At 37.9% G+C, this 20,833-nt stretch overlaps 1 protein-coding gene across 7 annotated transcripts in view; it reads left to right on the top strand.

The window, feature by feature from the left end:
* MCTP2 (multiple C2 and transmembrane domain containing 2) overlaps positions 1 to 20,833 on the top strand; it is a 260,105-nt gene that overhangs the window by 110,079 nt on the left and 129,193 nt on the right. For 5 of the 7 annotated variants that reach the window (XR_010342639.1, XM_064376265.1, XM_064376263.1 and 2 more), the window contains 4 exons: positions 366 to 477; positions 4,574 to 4,609; positions 16,240 to 16,404; positions 18,572 to 18,702. Coding sequence is in view for 6 of the 7 variants with exons in the window: in XM_064376265.1 (XP_064232335.1) it covers positions 366 to 477; positions 4,574 to 4,609; positions 16,240 to 16,404; positions 18,572 to 18,702 (444 nt within the window). In the remaining variant the exon portion in view is untranslated. Of the gene's footprint in view, positions 1 to 365; positions 478 to 1,434; positions 1,618 to 4,573; positions 4,610 to 16,239; positions 16,405 to 18,571; positions 18,703 to 20,833 lie in introns of those variants that run through there. The other 2 variants (XM_064376266.1, XM_021674331.2) reach the window with 2 other exon arrangements.

The following is a 20,833-nucleotide window of genomic DNA, read 5'->3' as shown; positions in this document are numbered from 1 at the left end:
TTCTAGGTGCCAAATATATTAGTCAGATGTTAAATATTTTTAGTGCATTCTAAATTGTGTATTGGATTTCATAGTTTCATTTGTTAATATTCAGTTTCATTAACTTAAAATTCGAAAAAGTGTTTACATTTTATTTGGGTGGTAGAGGAGGGGGATCAGTTAACCAACTGTTGAATTAAACGATGCCAAACCATTTCACTACCCTTAATATAATTGTTTTATTTTCACTAAATTTTGTGCTTTCTTAACATTGTGTCTAATCCTTATTCAAAGGTAGGAGACATTTACCATAAGCTCCTGATGCCTGTAGGTCAAAACAGTCCTGTCAAGAAGTGGTAGCATTATTTGTTTCTTTTTGCTTGTAGAACCACTGAACGTATTTTAAAACTGGAAGATCCAAACAGTTTAGAAGATGATATGGGAGTGATCGTCTTAAATTTGAACCTAGTGGTAAAACAGGGTGATTTCAAGAGACATGTAAGTGGGACCTTCTGTTCTTTTTAAATGGCTCATTTTGTCCTTTTTAAACGGATCATGGCAGTTGTCCTTTGATAGCTAGCAGACAGCTGAGAGTTTTACAATTATTTTAGGAGGGGTGAAAATTTTATGGAGTCTTAAACTATCTGTGCTTTAATACAGTGCTGTTTTTGAAATGCTGGAAAGGAAATTCATTAAGGAATTATTTTTTGTTATTAAAATGATCAGGTATACATTTGCAGCATTCTGGTTTCTTCTTTCTTTTTTTACTTTTAGCTGCCAAGTTTTCCATTGGGAGTTCTTTTGGGAAGATACAAGTTTTAATGTTTGTATCTAGTACTTGGAAATTTACTAGTACATGGAAATTTCTAGTTGATACAGTACCTATCAAAGATGTCTGTAACATCAGTGAAGGATTAGATTTTGTCACAGTATGATTGGGACTCTTATGAGCAAAATTGTGGATACAAATCATAATCTTACTACATTTGGGATTATATTTTATAATTCTAAGGCTATATTAGAACAAAAGCATCTTTGATTATGAATTTTTGAAAAGTATTTTTAAAGCCAGTTAAAGTACCTGCTTTTTCAGATGTGTTATAATTTAGCATATTTATAATCCAATATAAAAATATAAAGCCTACTTATAATTAGGTCTCCAGTAATGCTTCTTGAATTGAGGCAATGGGGTGGATGAGGAGGATACTTTTTATTTTGAAATCACTTACCCTTTTAGTTGTAGTTTTTATGATGAAAATCATGATTGATTTACTAGTAAACTCATGGAAGATAGCTTAAGGCGGTAGGAAAACTGTAGTGTAACTTTTCAATTGCCTTTTCAAAGATTCAGCTAAATATCTGCTATTTTTAATTTGAATTCCTTTTATTACTTCTTTTTAAAAAGTGACACTGTTGACACTTGCGACCTCAATAAAAGAGATAGTTTAATGTTAAAGTGTTTTAAATCAATGTTGAAAATGAAAGTATTTTTTCTCATCCCACCTACAGAAGGAGGGATTTTCTTTAGCTTCTTCTTAGTCTGGACAGCATGGCTGCTGCGTCTATGACTCTGGGTTCGGTGTCAGTGGTACAGCAGGTGACCGATGACTTGAGCTGGGGGCCAGGCAATGTAAACAGGTATTATTTATCACGTGGTTGACAACTTGCCGGCTGATATCTTCAAACAGTTTCTTATATATTCAAGTGGGGTTTGTAAAGGTAGTTGATTTCTCCATGAAAATAGCTGCATATTCAAATGACTACCTTTGTGAATTTTTCTACAGCTTATTAGATTATGTTTAGCAGTAATATTGGCACTTAAAAGGTATTCAATATTGCCAAAATTTGGAGTTTTAACATAATGCCATTTTAGTTTTTCAATTTATTTCAAATTGCAGAACAGTGAATACTAGATACAGCTTGGAGTTGTTTTTGTAAAAGATCTCAAAGAGACTGTCTTTTCGGGGCTTAAGAACAGCCACAGTTTTCTTCTGAGTGTGATCCTGGTTTCCTCTGACTCCCCTGCCTCCTATGTTGAAGACTTTGTCAAGATGTCTGTCTGCTCACTCATGTGCTTCCTTCTTTTCTTGGGTCTTTGTCTGGCAGAAGCTTAGTGTACAATATATTATATATATATATATATATATATATATACACACAAATATATTTTTATCCCCATGTATATGCACACACATATTTTATCTCCACATATATATATACACACACATATATTTAGCTCTCTATGTACAGATATATATTTATCTCCATTTATACACACATATTTATTTATCTCCATATATATACACACATATTTATCTCCATATATACACACATATATTTATCTCTGTATATATACACACATATATATATTTATATCCATATTCATATTTATTGAGATAAATATGCATGTGTATGTATATATATGGATACATGTATATACACATATAGACACGTATAAATACATATACATATGGAGAGGAATATGTGTGTATATACAATATACAGTATGTAATATATATATAATGGAAATATAGAAAACTCTGCCTTCTCTTATGTGTTCTGATTGGTAGTTTTTTCCCATTTATCTTTTTGATCAAAGAAAATTAATTGAGGAATAATTTATTCTGGGCCATGTGTGGCTATTCAGCTAACAGTGCATATTGTGAGCCCTTGGGGTATAATAGATTATCAGAATCTTTGTTCTTTTCATTGAGTTTGAGTTAATATTTAAAGACATTTTTATATTGGGATTTTAAGTGAGAATGACTAGCACTTGGGACTGGAAATCAGTAGATTATTTGAGTGAGATAATTTGTTTATAAATTTCTATTTTAATTTAAACTCTGGTAGACAGATCTCAGTTTAAATTCTCAGTTTTTTACCTATTTTTTTTTCCCAGTCATTTTTGAGGTAGCCTTTGTTGCTTTGGAACCAAGCTGACAAAAATCTCAGTATGTGCAAAATGTTTACGAATTGACTCTTGTGTCCACGGACTTAAATGTATATGAGAATGGTACAGGCAGAAGGGAAGACGCCAGCTGGAAGGCTGACAAACATGCTCTGTGTTCTTTTCCATGGCAAAAATAGGAAAAAGAAGTAGCTAAAATTATGGACTCTGTTTTCAGACTGCCTGGGTTTGAATCCTAGCTCCACCAGTGGTCTGGTTAATTCAAAGACTTATTTAACCTCTCTAAGCTATAATTTCCTCATATGTGAAACAAGGATAAAAAGAGTATCCATTTTATAGGATTGTGAAGATTGAAATTATCAATATGGTGCTTGGAATTGGGTAGTGACCCTCAATATATGGTAGTTGGTAGCATTGTTGGAAGTGAATAGTAATAGTCATTTTTCAATAATTTCTTTACATGCTTTGTTTATCTTGTATAATTGTTATAAAAAAATGAAATGAGTCACTATATGTCAAATATAGTTACTATAGGCCCAAATAGCCCTGTGTGCCTAAAAGTTGGTAATTAATTTTGGTGGTTGGTTTGGTTGAAAATATCTGTTACTATTTCGGGGGAAAAAAAAACCCCACCAAAACCCCTGATATTAATATCCAGGTAGTAGTACCTACAACTCTGTCATATGCTGAACGTTGAACTCACAATTTCACTGGGGGACGTGTAATTAATGAAGAATATTTTCCAGTCATTTCTGTACCAACATTTCTAGTTGCTGGTCAGTGCAGTATCAGTGGATTTACCCTGAAGACTATTAATTTTCTGGTTTCTAATGTATTGGGAAAACATATTGGCAAAGTGGGTTGGCCATTTACCTAAAGGTATTTTTTTCTTAAGAAAAATAGTAAATGTGGTCTGCTCGATTAGGTTTATAATTGAGTTGTAATCTCCCAAATTTATCCAAGTTGTAACAACCAGTTAGCTGGTTAACCAGCCAGAGTAGAGCTCTGCAGTACTGAACAGTTACAGGAGTAATGACAGGGTTTTGCTTGGAGAGAATTTATAGGCAAAATTCAGCAGCCTTAGTATGACAGATGAGAGATCAAAAGAGAATAATGGTGAAGTTTCTTGTTATTCAGAATTTTTTTTTCTTTCCCTTAGATACTGTATTATCACATTTTCTTAATTATCCAATAATTAGTCAGATTTTTTCCATTGTTTTGAATATTGAAATTTACTCAGTGAAAGTAAAGGATTTTTTTTTTTCTATCATCTAAAACTATGGTAACCTAAATATGAACTATCAGTAGTCATGAATTTCTTAAACATTTTTATAATACTATCTGAGTATTTCAAGCAGAAGAAATCTATTTTTTGAGAGAGAAAAATATGGTATTTTAAGGTAATTTAAAAAAATGTACTTCTAAAGATCAAACAGTATTTTTATGTCATTGTTTTTTCATGTTGAATACTTAGAGAAAATGACGTAACACAACCACATATGTGATTTTTTTGCTGTTGTTTCTATTTTCTTGCTGAAACATGCTTTCTCTGTAACCTCAGAACTTGGATGTTAATTATCTCAATGTAACCTGGACCATCTAACATAATATAATTACATGGATGATGATTCTATTTTTCTCTGTTTTATTTTGCTGTTTTCACCATTCCATGGACACATTCTTCAGCGTTGGTCAAATCGAAAGCGGTTAAGTGCCAGCAAGGTAAATATACTTTTCTTCTTTAGATCATTTGGATAAAAACTTTGTCTTTGTAGCAACTACAAATGACCACATGATAGATATTACCCAACCTTTACATCAAACAGAATTCTTTTCTTCTTACTGCTGTTACCAATAAGAAAGCAAGCTTCCTTTAAAAATTTATTTAATAAGGGTATTGCCAGATGTTTGAGCTGACTCTTGTTTTAGTGGTGACATTTTATATGTACCGGCCATGTTAGAGTGTTACACTTCATTAAGCTTGGATTATTTAGAATTTAACATGGTTAGATTTAGTCCCTTTAGGAAGTTATTTGCCCTGAGATAGAAACTAGTGTCTGCGTTGTAGGGGCAATGTAAAGGTTGAAAGAAATATGTGGTATACTTTTTAAGTCTCTTTAATATCTTTTGAAAAAGCCATTTGTGATTTTTTTGGTAAAATTTCCTTTAAAGCTTTCTTCATGAAATGCTGGTTATTTATTTTTTACATTGCTAGTGTCTTTTTAAGCAGTTATACAATTCTGTCTGATTTATAAAAGGTGCAAGAATGCATTATTAATTTATGAAGTTATTAAAGTATCCAGTTGTACCATAAATGACTAAATGTGAAAATTAGTGTAAATATACAACAAAAATGTGTTTGTAACTTAATTTAGCAGCACCACTATTTTGTAAGGAGCAGTAACAACAAAATAATTCATATGAAATTATGCAACATTTGAGACTCTTCCTTCAGTTTCCGAATTGTGGTGCTGGTGGTGGTGTGTGTGATCGGAAGATATGTAATTGACCTCTGTGAATGCCTGTATTTGCACACACAAATACGCCAGCTCTGTCTAACATCACTGTACTTCAGTTACTTATTTCTCTACATAATAAAGAGTTTAAAATTGGGGGGCACTTCTAGCTAAAAGATTGTAGTTTGGACATGAAGGACAAACAGAGAGAGAGAGAATTTTAAACTGACGTTTACTAGTCACGTAAGAAGAAAGCAAACTTTCAAATCTTGCTTTTGCAAATACAAATGAAACAAAGTTCTGACTCATACTAAAATACATACCCTTTGCAATTTGAACGCTTTAAAATCATTCTCATAACATGTTTCGTTGTCCTATGAGTTCACTTGGTTCCCAAGACTCTGATTCTTTTTAGAAATCAAATTAATATGCAATAAATAATAACATGGAGCCATCTCAAACATTTCTTTAACGTCTGCCTTATTCCTTTATAGTCACTAGGGGGTAGAAGAACATCACTTCTCACCACAAGACAAAGCCTAGCTCTCGTTCTCTCATATTAAGAGTTTCTGTAACCACCCAAAGCAGTAAAGTTTCCCAGAATGCTTTGGTGAAGCCTGACAAAGCAGTATTTTCTCGTTTATTGATTCTGCTGCTGCACTAAAACACTGGTACTGTACATCAATAACCATCTTTAGTTAGGGAGCTTTGGTCTGTGGAGGAGCACTGGCAGTTTGTGGAAGAACATAAAGGCTGGAAAGAAAAATTGTGAGCTTGGGGAATATTGGAGTCTAGGGAGGACAGGAGAGGTTATGGAAGAACGGCCAAACGAATGAGGAGGGATAGAAAACATGTTGACGGCCTGGATAAAGTGATCAAAAATATGAAGGGAACAGAAGATCCCGGGGAGCGGTATTTATATGTATACTTCAGAGTTGTGTCTTGCAACTGAGCTGTTTGTCTTTTTTTTTTTCCTTTTTCTTTTTTCCCATCATGGTAGTTTCTCGAATTTGACTTCAGTGTTCTGGGCTCAGGGATGTAATACATGCCCATCCTGAGTATACATGTTTAATAACATCCTAGATAAATACAGTTCATTGAAAGCTACTTATGCTCTTATTCAAAGCATGAAAGTTATATTTTGCTGAGAAATTCCAATTATGTTGACTTTTTGCTTCTGCGAATGTGCGGTTTCAAAGAAAAAAGTCAGGGAGTGTCTAATTTGGCTTATGGAAATTAGTCATGTGGAGACTTTATAGACACTTGATTAACAATCTGTAAAACTCGTTAAAATGCCCTGGTCTGCCTATCTTTTGGTATTGTTTAAATGATAAATTTTTCATTTCCATGTTGAATTTAATATTACGTAATAATTTGACGTAAAGAAGATTACTTAGCTATGAATATCGAAAATTTTACCAGTCCCAGGTAATGTATTACCTAAAAACATAATTGGATTTTTCACCTAAATCTTTTTCTTAACTTTATTTAGATAATTGCTTCTTAATGCTATAAATCTATAATTTTACATCATCCAAAAGGTTCCTGAATGGCCTTTGTAGATTCCTTTTTTCAACTATTTTCTTACTATTCTTCCCTGGATTTCAGTATAGTAAATACAATGAGATTGCCTTTAAAAAATAGGTTCAGTTTTCACTCAAAAGCCTTTTGAAATGGGCATTAAATACAAATTGGGAATTTGATTTAATAGGGTTGAATTAGACATCTGGTTCTCTTGATGTATTGACTGTATACGATCTTTAGTGTGACTAGATTTGTTTCCAAGCCTTATTTCTCTTTTTTCTAATTTGTGTAACAATTAGCTAAAAAATATTAACTGTTTATTTATCTTATATCAAATAGTCTAATATAAAAGACAAAAAAAGCAATGACGAAAAATGGCTTTGACAAATTACTGATTGTGTTCAGAAACTTTGCACAAATTCTCTCTCACACACATACACACACACCCCACACACACACCCCTGCTATTATTTGGGTGTATATAGGCATTATGTCTGACTACAATAGCTATTCAGTTACAGATTTTCTTTACTTTAGATGAATTTTCACTGAGATAACCACATATTCTTACATAGCCTCTCTTTTGACCCATTGTCATGTGTATTAATATGTCTGCTGTCCAAAGTAAGAGACATGACTTATACTACTGTCACTTTGTTTTCTGTGTGAAATTGACTAGTAGTGCCAATTGTTGGCCTGTTTGGTTTTATATTCTTTTATTTTGATTCCTCTCAGTTATTGCAAAGGCTGACCTCTGCAAGCTACATTCTCTAGGTACTCCTATCAGCTGGCCTCCACCTGGCTATGTACACTGAGAGGACAGTCATAGAATTTGGAGGGAATGAGTCCCCTCCCCCTCCCCCTCCCTCTCCCCCTCTCCCCATTCTCCTCTTCTCCTCCCCCTTGCTCCCTCCTCCTCCCCTTCCCCCATCCTTTCTCCTTTCCCTCCTTCTCTCCCCCCTCCTTCCCCCTCTCCCTCTCCTTCCCCCTCTCCCTCTCATTCCCCCCTCCTTCTCCCCCGCATCTTTTCATCTCCCTCCCCCTCTTCCTCCCCCTTCCCTCTCCCTCCTCCTTCCCTCTCCCTCCTCCTCTCTCCCTTTCCTTCTTCCCCCTTTTCCTCCCCCACCTCGTCTCCTTTCCCTTCCCTCCCCCTTCCCCCATTCCCCCCTCCCCATTTCCCCCCTCCCCCTCCCCAGACTCCTGAATGGCCTTTGTAGATTATTTCCCTCTCCTCCTCCCACTCTCCCTCTCCCTCTTCCCCTCCCTCTCTTCTCTCTCCCTCTTCCCCTCCCCTCTCTCCCTATTCTCCTCCCCTCTCTCCCTATTTCCCTCCCCTCTCTCCCTCTTCCCCTCCCTTTCTCTCCTCTCCCTCTTCTCTTCTCTCTGTCTCCTCTCTCAAATGAACTGCTTTTGACCAGAGCCCAGGTGAGAACCAGGAGGAAGTTTTCTGATTGCTTTGTCTGTAGTCATATATCTTTGGGTTGAAAAGGAGCTACTCAAAGATGCCCCTTCTCTCATCATCTAGGTAAATGCCCTCTCTCACTGTACCACTTTCTCTAATTGAACTCACATGTCTTATTTCTGTCAGCCCAGGAAGGTAGTACAAGTAAAACCTTCTTGTAGGAGGAAACTGGTCCATTTGAGGAATTAAAAGAAGTGTGTTTTACCTGGAATTATTCCCCAATTAATAAAGTGCTTTTTGTTTGCTGTATTGTTTTTTGGTTCTCATACATTCTTAACTGAATTCAAATGCCCATTCCTCTAACACCTTTTACTTTTTTATTTTCTCAGTTAAACTCAAAGGATTGGAGAATTGTATACTCAAAACAGCCACATTTATCTATGTGCTTACACATCTATCTCTATCTGCTTGTCTAGTTTCCATCTGTGATCTAACGTAGCTAATTTATCTAATTTATCAGATGAGATTGGGTGCATTCAGGGTGGTATGACCATAGACAATCTATCTAATTTATCTACCTGTTTCTGTCATCTGTCTCTATTTTATCTATCATCAATCAATCAAATCAATCAATCTCAATGTGGCACTGCACTGACCCACTGCTGAATGTCTTAACCCTAATTCTTCTGCTGCCTTATTATGAATTCTAGGTCAGCATTAACCTGGACAGATACTGCAGGCTGAAATCCTTGCATGAGAATATATGTACAGTCTTTAACTATGTTTTAAAATCTTCTCTTAATGACTTCTAGAGGCTTTCCTCCTTCCTGGAAGCTGTATCTATGTTTAGGTGAAGCTATCAACTTATGAGAACTTTCAAAGCCCTTATGTTCTCCGTACCAGAGGGACAAAGGGACTGTCTTTTTTAACATTTCATCAGATCTCTCCTCTCAATGATGTTTGGCTCTGTTTTGCCCCCAAACCTCTCATTGAGCACATACTCTTATGGTAGAACCTATTTGGATACAAAGAGGAATCAGAATTGATGAGCATCAGAATTGATGAGCAGGTAGGAGAGATGAGAAGTAGTGATGGGGGTATTCAAGGCGTACAATGAGACCATCATCCATCTTGGCCTTGTAGGTGGGTGGAGTGGGTTGGTCACTGGTCTCTGTGTTGTGCTCAGGGAAGCTCTCAGATTAAAAAAAGAGTGAATCTTATCGAATGAGAAGGAGGAGGAAATGAATGGAAACATTTCAGGATAGAATAATGTGGCATATGGTAAGAGCTCCAAACTATTTGTTGTAGGGCTCTAAACAACTTGCTTTTCAGTGTGTCCGCTGGACAAGCTGCAGCTGGTAACAGTTAGAAATCCAACTTCCTGGCTCCCATTTTTTACTTCTTCAATCAGAAACTCTGGGAATGAGGCATAGACATCTTTGAATAAGGCTTCCAGGTGACTGTCAAGCACCTTCAAATTTGAGAAGCACTGGGAAGGACTAGGGTATACAGAAGGATGCTGGCAATTGTAGGACTAGGGTATACAGAAGGATGCTGGGAATTGTAGGCCTAGGACATACAGAAGGATGCCGGCAATTGTAGGAATAGGGTATAAAGAAGGATGCTGGGAATTGTAGGACTAGGGTATAAAGAAGGATGCTGGGAATTGTAGAAGCAGCAGGAGATGTAAGGAAGGGCAGGCGTTGCAGGCCATGGCTCTGGCTCCTAACCCTAAGGTGATGGAGGTGGGCTAGGTGAAGAGGTGAGGCAAGAGAGGTGCTCTGGGTGCAAAACATAAAAAGGCATCCGGGGCCAGGTGCAGTGGCTCATGCCTGTAATCCTAGCAGTTTGGGAGGCTGAGTTGGGTGGATCACTTGAAGTCAGGAGTTCAAGACCAGGCTGGCCAACATGGTGAAACCTCGTATCTACTAAAAATACAAAAACTTAGTCTGGTGTGGTGGTGCACTCCTGTAGTTCCAGTTACTTGGGAGGCTGAAGCAGGAGAATTGCTTGAACCTGGGAGGCAGAGGTTGCAGTGAGCTGAGATAGCACCACTGCACTCCAGCCTGGGTGACAGAGCAAGACTCCATCTCAAAAACAAACAAACAAGAGGAATCCAGGCTGAGGCAACAGCCCTGCACTTAGGGAATCTAAAGGATGAGCCCTGAGTCTCACTGCTTCACTCTACTCCCAGCACTGGGTAGAGGTGCTTATAAAGTATTTTAAGTAAAAAAGGGACATAGAAAAATAGAGATGTGAAGGCTGGCAGGATTATACAAGTAAATCAAGAAATACAAGATGATTAATAGTATTGCGCATGAGCCCAACATTTAACTTTGAGCTTCCTACAGGTCAGGGCAATAAGAAAATCTTGTTGAATCACATGGCTTTTTTTTTTTTTTTTTTTTTTTTTTGAGACGGAGTTTTGCTCTTGTTACCCAGGCTAGGGTGCAATGATGCGATCTCGGCTCACCGCAACCTCCGCCTCCTGGGTCCAGGCAATTCTCTTGCCTCAGCCTCCTGAGTAGCTGGGATTACAGGCACGCGCCACCATGCCCAGCTAATTGTTTGTATTTTTACAAATGGGGTTTCACCATGTTGTCCAGGATGGTCTCGATCTCTTGACCTCGTGATCCACCCTCCTCGGCCTCCCAAAGTGCTGGGATTACAGGCGTGAGCCACCGCGCCCGGCTCAAGGCTTTCTTTGTGTTGTTTTGTCTCTTCATTTTTTTTATAAATAGTAGGAAATGTATCAGAAGCATTTCCCTGGTCCTAAAATCTGAGAGTCATTGGGTATGTATAGTCTTTAATTCATTTTTTAAATCTTCTCTTAATCTGATTTTTAAGTACAAAAATTGAGTGACAATTTTATCTTATAATTTAAAAATACTAAATTTAATGCAAAGCTTTAATAGCTAATGTGTTTGTACACACAGATTATTCATAGCTCTGGAACTGATACTGTTTTTATCTACAAATATAAATCGCAACTCCTGTGGACTTTTACAAGTGGGAAATTTAAAAGGTTTTTTTTTTTTTCATATTCTCATGCAAGGATTTCTGTGTAGTTCTAGGATAATTTATGGGTCCAGTTTCCTCTTCAGATGATAGAGAGGAGCTACAGAGAAGGGTTTTCCCTGGGAGCCTGTTGCATGGATGTATGGATCTTCTCATGTCATGCAATAAAAGCTGTTGACAAGGAACAGTAGTTTTACATGTTGAAAAAGCTTGAAAGGAATATTTCAGTGAAACATTTTATAGGCTCAGTGTTTTCTCTTGGTTTTCAAAGCAGTGGTCAACATAGTTGGAATCTGACTTTACTACTCATTTTTCTTACTAAGTTGATTTTTTTAACGCATTTGTTTCCATTGACTACTTACCTTCCCACAATGACTTAGGAAAAACAATTAATGAGAGTCAAAATGGGATGGATTGGCACCATGGGAACACTGATAGGTTTCTACTTCTGTCTCTGAGACTATGTATGAAGTACCAGTACCTTATGTGGCACCTGGGAGGTATGCTCTGGTCAGTGCCTTTTCTTACTGCCCTCTTTATTGGTTGACTGATTGGTATCTTGCTATACATGAGAGGGTATTTTGGATAATTATGTCGTGGGTATTGCTTGGCATAGTCAGTTCTGGAGTTGTGGAGTGCCGCCTAGCTGAATGTCACCTTGCTTTTGACGGCCATAGGCTGTGCTTCAGCTCCTGACTTCTTCGTGCGCTCCTTTTAGGATTTCTTTCCTCCTGACCTCTCTGCCACTCTTCCTGGCCTGGAAGAGATAAGAGGCACCAAGCTGACCTGTCCATCCTCCCTCAGTTTCCTTTGCAGCCATGCCAAGGAAAAGGGAGACTGGAATTCACTATCTCCCCAGCATGTCCCCAGGCCACAAACATCAAATAATGCATGCCACCAAACTGTAGTCCCTTTTGTGTATTCCAGCAGTGACAGTACATTCACTGTTTTTAGAATGTATTCCCAGGTCAGAAACTTAGGAGGATTCTCTACCTGTTTGAATCCACCAGGTATAATTTCAGTCTCACTCCAAAGTTTCTTCCCTTCCTGCCTTGGGATTGTCATGAACGAGAAGTAAATTAGTGTTTTCAAAGCACTTTTAGAGAAGTTAAATCTGTTTCTAAGTTGCACAGCACACCTTGTTTTCACTATGAATAACCAGCCAGTGTGCCTTAGATGGAAGTCACCCTTTCTGTTTTAGAAGAATGGGTGGGGATTCGGTGAGGTGAGGCCTGAGAAAGACAGAGCAGATGAATGAATCAACATAGGAGTAGCAAAAGGTCTGATCCTTTGGGAGAAAAGAGAAAAATAACAAAACCCTGATGTACTATATTGTATCCATTATGTCTGCTGAGAAATTAGGGTCAGGGCCCCAAAACTTTTCACTATCTCCTGGTGTCTGTCTCAGTTCAGGTGGGGTGGGTCCCCCCTGTGATGGGTCATTTCCTTCTCTCTTTTCACATTCCAGGCTGCATTAAGATGACAAATTTCACATATAGGCTCGGGCACAGGCATGAAAACCTAAGCTATTCAGCTGAGTGAGTGCAGATGAGTCGATTTATTGTTGGGGGGGGAAAGGGGTGTTTGAAGAGCACAAAAGATTTTTGCAAGCCCAGCTCTGCAAGAGAGCACACATTAGATGGCCCAGGCCCTACCCCCAACCCCAGACTTCCTGGTCTGAAGCCTCATCAAACCTATCAAGTATGGGGAAGAGAAATATTAAAATAATTAAGAGACTTACTTAAAGTACACACACCTCCTCCAGAATGTGTGTCTCACAGATGAAACTTTATTTGAGAGATAACCTTACAGCAGTTTGCAGAAATATTTGGGGTGGAATAAATAGAATAAAGGTCTTGTGTTCTTTTCTATCTGTGAACTCTGCAATAAATACTTCTCCTGCCCTCCCGTTAGGAGGGGGGAACAAAAATCTTGGACAGCAGAGAGCAAGTCCATCAGATCAAACATGACTGCGTTAAATACTAAAATGTTCAAAGTCCGACTGAGATAGATAAAAGCTTTGATGGAAAGTGGATATTTCCCAGGGACATTACAAGCAATAATCCAGATGTTATGGCGTAATGCAACGAGTGTCCGTGGATAGATCAGGAGCTCCAGCCAAGCCGCGCCTGATACAGGCCTCAGCCTTGCCCTCCCATGCTGTTCCGCCATATGGAACCGATCTCTAGGCCCCCTTAATAACCAGCTTTGGATTCCATTTTCACAGAGCTCATAGAGCTAAGTGGAGCTGTTTTATGGACAAGTTAGATAGAAGCCTTTCCAAGATAAACATCCAATTTGAAATTAGGACATACCAAGCCGCAAAATTATTTTAGGGCATATTTCATGGAAGTGCTGCCATTTTTCTTAAGCAATTGCCAGACTGTAGGATGCCCTTTGATCTTTTGCGGACATTACTCCCTTTTTTATAAAAAGGATTTTGAAATAGTTGCAGTGTTTAGGGAGGAATATATCTGTCGGAACTTTGAAGCATGGCCGTGGGACAGGTCATGCTTTAGCTTGTTGGTTGGCAAGTCAAACTTTAAGAAGAAAAAAAGCAAAAGGAAGCATTGCAACAGGATATATGAATCAAAATCTCATTTTTGTTTTAAAGGTAGAAGTTTTTAGCCCATGTATCTGATAAGCTAAAAAATGTATTAAGCATATCAATATCTATGTAGACGTTTATAGATATATGTGCATATATGCAGATACATCTATTTATATATTGTGATGGTGTGTGTTTATGACCAATATAAAATCACTTAAACTGTTTTATAAACTTTTATTATATCATATCTGGAATATATTATTTTTATATAAAATAACAATAATAATGATCATATATTATTCCAGATGGAGCACATTCAATAATAAAAGTTTATGACATAGTTAAAATATTCCTATATGTATATTCTCGTATATATATATATATATGAATATATATATGAAGTAAGAAGGAATTACTCATGTTCACCAGAGAAGAGGATATTTCTTTCCTTTTAAAATTCTTTCCTCATTTGCCCCTTCTGTCTTGGCACCTGCAAAACCTGTGTGTGTGTGTGTGTGTGTGTGTTTGTGTGTGTGCCACACGCATGCATGTGTTTTAAGAGAAAAGCTGCATTGATACTGATATGGTCAGACTTTGTGTCCCTACCCAAATCTCATCTTAAATTGTAGTCCTCATAATCCCCACTTGTCAAGAGAAGGACCAAGTGGAGGTAATTGAATCATAGGGGAGATTTCCCCCATGCTGTTCTCATGCTAGTGAGTTCTCACGAGATCTGATGGCTTTATAAGGGACTCTTTCTACTTCACTCGGCACTTCTCCTTCCTGCCGCCTTGTGAAGAAGGTGCCTTGCTTCCCCTTCACCTTCTACTGTGATTAAGTTTCCTGAGGCCTCCCCAGCCACGCTGCACTGAGTCAATTAAACCTCTTTCCTTTATAAATTATCCAGTCTCAGGCAGTTCTTTATAGCAGTATGAAAATGGACTGATGCTGATAGGAAGTTTGGGAATATGTGTTTTCTTGAATGTATTTTGTTTAAGGTTGTCATGCATGATCAAAACACCTAGTGTGGCATTGTTGCATCATTTATTAAGAGTGGTGGAGTGGCCTAGGTTCGATGAGGTAAGCTGGTCTATAATGACTGTGGAACTGACATACCATTTGTTGTGATAAATTGTGACTAACGGGTGTCCGAGCAAATTGGTGTCTAAATGATCTGGAAGATATAGTTTGCGATGACAGCAATGAATATATAGTGTTAGAAATTCATTGCTTGACGATGATGCTCAGCACCATTTACATTCTTCAGCCCATTTATTTCTCCTTCAATAAAGAAGCCTATGCTTGTGCCATTTCACTTATTGAACAGACAACGTAAATGAACTCTGCTAACTAAATGCAGCATGTGGATCATGTGGGGATCCCAACTCACACAAACTAACCATGAAAAGACATGGTTGAGACCATCAGGGAAATGTGAATGTGCACTGTGTATTTAATATATTAAGCAACTTATGCTTAACACCATTGAGTGTGATCACAGCAGGATGGTTATGTAAAAACGAATAGGGATTTTGGTTTAAGATATTTCAGCCAAAAAACAATGAAGGCATAGGTAATACAAGATTTGGAAGACAGTGAATCTGGTGGTTAAGTACTTGGAGATTTAATGTACTCTATGTACTCTTCTCTTTACCTTTGTGTATGTTTGAAAATTTACATAGTGGAAATTAAATAATGAAGTGTGGCTACTCTGTTTACAATTTAATAACAGGACCTTTACTTTTTCCTATGAGGTGTATATGAATGTCAGGATTATAATTTAGAAAAGGAAATAAAAGTTAAGTTACTGAACCCCTCCTGGGTCCCAGGTGCAGTGAGGTGTGCTTTATACACGCCCTTCCCCCCTACCTTCACCCCAAAGCTCTGTTTGGAGTTGTGAATCTTACATGGTATAGGGCTTTTGGTGGTAGCCCAAGGAATAAAAGGAAGCAGGGACAGAATCAAATGTGAAGGATGAATTCAAAGTCATTATATCTGAATGCCCAGAGATATTTTGCTTCCTTGCAAAGCAATACCTTGTTTTTGTATAAGATCTCTGGTTCCAGAATGCCTTTCTTCCTCTCAAACTATTAAAATAGCTAAAGGCCCATTTGAAGGAATCCCACCAAAGAGAGCATCTGGGTGGGAGTACAGGCCAGTGCCAAATCAAAGTGTTGCATACACTCATCCTTCTCTATATTATTACAGCCCCAAAGCTTGAGAAGGAAGTCACATAACTGTGACGGCAGGTTTGCAAAACCAGTGAAAAATAACACTTTTCACCAGGCACGGAGGGATTTTTTAAATAATCAAATATTGAAAGTTGGAATTCCTATGATCACCAAAGTCACTCTCAGGAATTATAAGCAAGTTTACATGTCGTCTTTATTTTTTGCTTTAGTCCTCTTTGATACGCAATCTACGGCTCTCTGAGTCCTTGAAAAAGAACCAGCTCTGGAACGGGATTATAAGTATAACTCTGTTGGAAGGGAAGAATGTCTCAGGAGGAAGCATGACAGAGATGTTTGTCCAGTTAAAACTGGGAGATCAGAGGTATAAAAGTAAGGTAAGTTTTATCTTTCCATAAGGAGAACAGTATCTTTAAAATGAAAAAAAATTTAAAAAGTTTCCCACTTCAAATTTTACAAAAGTAGAAATAATTTCTGTTTAGCCCTCGTAACTACATCAAGGAGCAGAAAACAAAATAATTATATAGATGCAGTCAATTAATGTGGGTACTGTTTTAGTATAGTTCATATCAATTAATTACTATATTAATATAGTAACCGAGAGCTAGAGAAAGCCTATTAAATCATATATTTGGATGCATGACTTATTTTCATTTTGAAAATAAGCAAACTATGTTTCATAGAATGTGGGAAAAGGATAACTAGTTTTCAAAATGCTACAAAGTAGAATAGCATAATATGTGATATTTGGGTTAAAATACGTGAGATAATTAAAAACATTTTCAGGATTATATACCCTTTGCTTTCTCTTGCTTGCTAGTCTTTACACCAAAAATAGTATCTAGTGCTGCTCTTTTTTTTCTGTGATTAAACATAATAAAAAACTATCCAAAGTATTAAAAGTGATTTATTTTAAATGAAAGTAATGGCATTTTAAACTGTCTTTAAAAATAATTCATCCTATGCTGGCGATCCAAATTCCATTTAATTTTCAATCTTAATAATTTGGTGTGGATTTTATTTTAAAAACTATAGTCTTTAAACCATGATAATTAATTAGTTTTACATAACTGTCAGACAGGAATATTTCCTACTTATGGATTGAGGGAGCGCTGGAGCACTTAAAAGTTAAATCACTTGCCAAAAGCCACATAGGAAAAAAAAAATCAGTGGACGATTTTGAAAATAGACCCAAGGATATTTGCAGTTTGGACTTTCTAGCATCGAGGATGCAGCAGATACAGACACGTTGGAAAATGATTTTGGGAGATAAGAGGTTGTACGCACTGCCCAATTTTCAGTGCAGAATCAAATATTAGATGTCATTTACTGTAGCACAAAGTAGAGAATTGAGGCTCATGTTGAAGAATAATTTACAAAAAATGTGAAAATTGAGGGCTCGTTATGACAGAAGTATGCAGATAATTATTTTAACCAGGTAATTTCAGGCTGTGCCACACAGTGAGGGTATCCAGGGTAACCATATCTCTCTGCTAAGATTCCTTTAGCTTGCCAGGGTCAGACTAAGGCTTTATGGAAAAATTATTCATTGCTAAGCACAGTTAGCCCTTTGGACTAAGGTGAAGTGTAGAATTAGTTCAGTATCTGCTACATTCACCCTTCAGGAATACTGCATTTAATTTGTAGTCTAACAGGGTCCCCCCCAACCTAGTTTCTAAATTCTGTGATCCAATATATTAAGCCTGATGTGAAAAACAGCTGAAATGATTTTACATGACATTGGCTGCAGCCGAAGTCTGAGTTCTCCATGTTTTTCTCATGCAAGAATAGTTGGTACCAGGATTTAATACCTGACACAGCCTAATCCTCCGGGACCAACATTTTTGCTCACTTTGTATTCACAAATTTAGTCACTATGTAAATGAAACCAAAATGAAAATCCTGCCAATGAACCAAACATAGAAGCAGTTTGAATCACTTCTGAAGAACACAGAAACACTATTGGAGTTTTCAAGTCAGTCTTGTTAATTTTTAGGTTTGGCTGCAGTGGAATTTGCTAGTCTTCCTCCAATTCTAGTGACTGGATTCACTAACTTTGGATTTAAAAATAGGTGGCAATATGCAAGTCGTGGATTTCTCATTTAGCGCCTCTGACAGATGTTAATTAAGACCCCAAACTGTTAATTTATATAGTTGGTAAGCTGGCACTGAATGGATATGCCAACAAAAGTGTTACTTGCATTTGATTAAGTAATTAGTGTGATCTTCTGTAATATGTCTGTTGATATATGTCCACTGTGTATATGTGTGTATATATAATTTATGGTTTCTCATGAGGTAACAGTATTCTTTGTAACTTGGTGGATAAATTATTGGATCCAGTGGGCAGCTAAGAGAATAGTAATGTTTTGCCAATTCTTGAACCCACCAAGTCCCTTTCATTCTAAAAAGGGAAGTTTACCTTTATAAGGGTGAGGTCCATCATCTTGATTTCCTGCAGTTTAATGATGAAATTAATGTGTAGCTTCTGTAGCAATGAATGACATTTTAAGAAAATAAATATTATAACTGCATGTTTTCTAGACACTGTGTAAGAGTGCAAATCCGCAGTGGCAGGAACAGTTTGACTTTCACTACTTCTCTGACAGGATGGGCATTTTGGACATTGAAGTGTGGGGAAAGGACAGCAAAAAGCATGAGGAACGTCTGGGCACGTGAGTCGCCTCTGCTTTCCAGTGGTGGGAGCTTGTTTCTGCATGGGGCTGGTTCTGAGAGATGATCTTTATCTGTTAAGGGCTGAGGGCACTACCTTGCATCCCCCACCCCAGAGCGCCATCAGTGAGCTGGATGGCGAGTCCTAACTGGGGGAAAGTTTGCTTTGTGTTTTTGTTTGTTTCATTGGGAAATGTCATTCGATATTGATTAAAATAGTGCATGTAAGGAATTATCTAAAGAAAGTTAACCTGCCATCTCAGACTATTTGAAACATTTTATATAAGTTTCCAATATACCCTATAATTTTGGTTTTGCTACCTACTGACATGTTATATAATTTAGTGAAGGTCTAAGTAAGGCTAGGTGTTCCCATGATGGAAACATTTTGCTGTCCTAAGGAATGGAATTTGAGGCCAATTCTATTTTCTTTTATTTCTTTACTTCTGGACCCTCTCAACTTAATTGAGACACTCACATGTGTAATGAACAATAATATCAATATGATTGCTTCTTCCTAGGGTTGTAGTGAAAAATGCAATGGAATGAGGCATCATAGGTGCTTTAACTGGCATACAGTAAGCAGGAAGGAAATGCTGGTAGAAGCACAGATCATCTTTGAGCTTCAGAAAGCAGTTTGAGTTAGTGATATCATGCTCATTTTATAGATGATGAAATGGAGCTTCAGAAGTTTAGACATGACTTGGCCTTGGACTTAATCATGAGCTCCAGAGTCAGGATTTTCTGTTTTCAAAGACCGAGTAGTTTTCTCTGTCAAATCACTTGCCTTGTGTTCATTCTGTACACATACCATTTGTGCACAGATCTTCAATTTAGAGCACAGATGTCAAATGAGATGCCAACCACTATGGAGTGTCTTTTTCAAAGCTGGATCTTGGGTCCAGAGAGATGCCGTAGGGTCACCCCTTGAGGGATGGGAGGGCTTCCTAGCACCTCTCCTCTGCGGCCAGAGCATCTCAGCTTTTGCCTGTGCTCTATATTGGGATTCTATTTGAAGAAAGGGTTTTGTTGCTGAAAAATAAAGATTGAAAACCACCTATCTAGTAAAAACCCCTTCATTTTACAGATGAGGAGATGCAAAGGCCCAAGGAGGTGAATTTTTTTTTCATCAGCAAGGTGTTTAGAGGCATAAACAGGTTGAGACACAGCTTATTCAATACCTGTGCAGGGCTTTTTCTCGGTAAAATACTTAGCACAGTGTCTGACTGCTTCTTGTCATTGACTCCTCCCACCTCAGTAACCTGAGATAGATGCGTGGGGAGTTCAGTAGGTGGAACGTTGCTCCAGCGTTTCTCAATATTGGTGCCCTGTTGCATAGAACTGTCTGGCATGTCGCAGGATGTGTAGCAAACCTGTCTCTCACCTACTTGATACCAGTAACTTTCCTTGATGACTGTGTGGAAAACACACAAGCATATGTCCGCAGACACATGCACACACAGCATGCCTTTGTTCCATAGCACGTGTCCAGACACCCCTAGGAGACCAGCACTGCCCCCACTTAAGACCTCTGGCCTCACCCTCCACATTTCTGGTTGTATTACTTTGCACCATCTGCACATCCTTAATTCTATGCCTATCTGATAGATTGTAGTCATTTCTTCCTGGCCACCCCTCAGCCAGGTGTGCATTTAGAAGCAAAACCACTTCCTGTGGTCCAGTCTTTCACAGACATGGCCTGTCGGATGACTGCCCTGACCTTGTCTCTCACTTCTCCACCCGCACAGGGTAACTGAGATAGCTCAGGTACTTCTCGGTATCTCTGACGTTGTCACCGCTGTGATATACCGGGACCCTGCCAATACCGATGGTGGGAAGATTTGAAATTTTGTGCTAGCGCAAGGAGCAAAGATCAGTTACGCAAATGCAGAGAACTCTGTGTCCCAAATGTTATCTGGACAGTGGGAACTGGGGCCTCCTGTGATGAATGGCCAGCGTGTTGTTTTAGTGGGTGCAAAGAATAATGCCCTTGCATTTCACAAGTCATTGTGCTGTCATGCTTCCTTCACATAATAGGAAACGCTTTTCCAAATGAGTGTTGGGTTGCTTCACAGAGACAAAAAAAGCAATTTAAGATGTCCCTTGTAATCCTTGTTTTGTCATTTGGGCATT

This window comes from Aotus nancymaae, unplaced genomic scaffold, assembly GCF_030222135.1.
Source record: "Aotus nancymaae isolate 86718 unplaced genomic scaffold, 86718_ANA_hifiasm-v0.15.2.pri h1tg000014l, whole genome shotgun sequence".
Taxonomy (NCBI): domain Eukaryota; kingdom Metazoa; phylum Chordata; class Mammalia; order Primates; family Aotidae; genus Aotus; species Aotus nancymaae.
The sequence above is the reverse complement of the archived record's forward strand: the minus strand, read 5'-3'. Positions and strand labels throughout refer to the sequence as shown.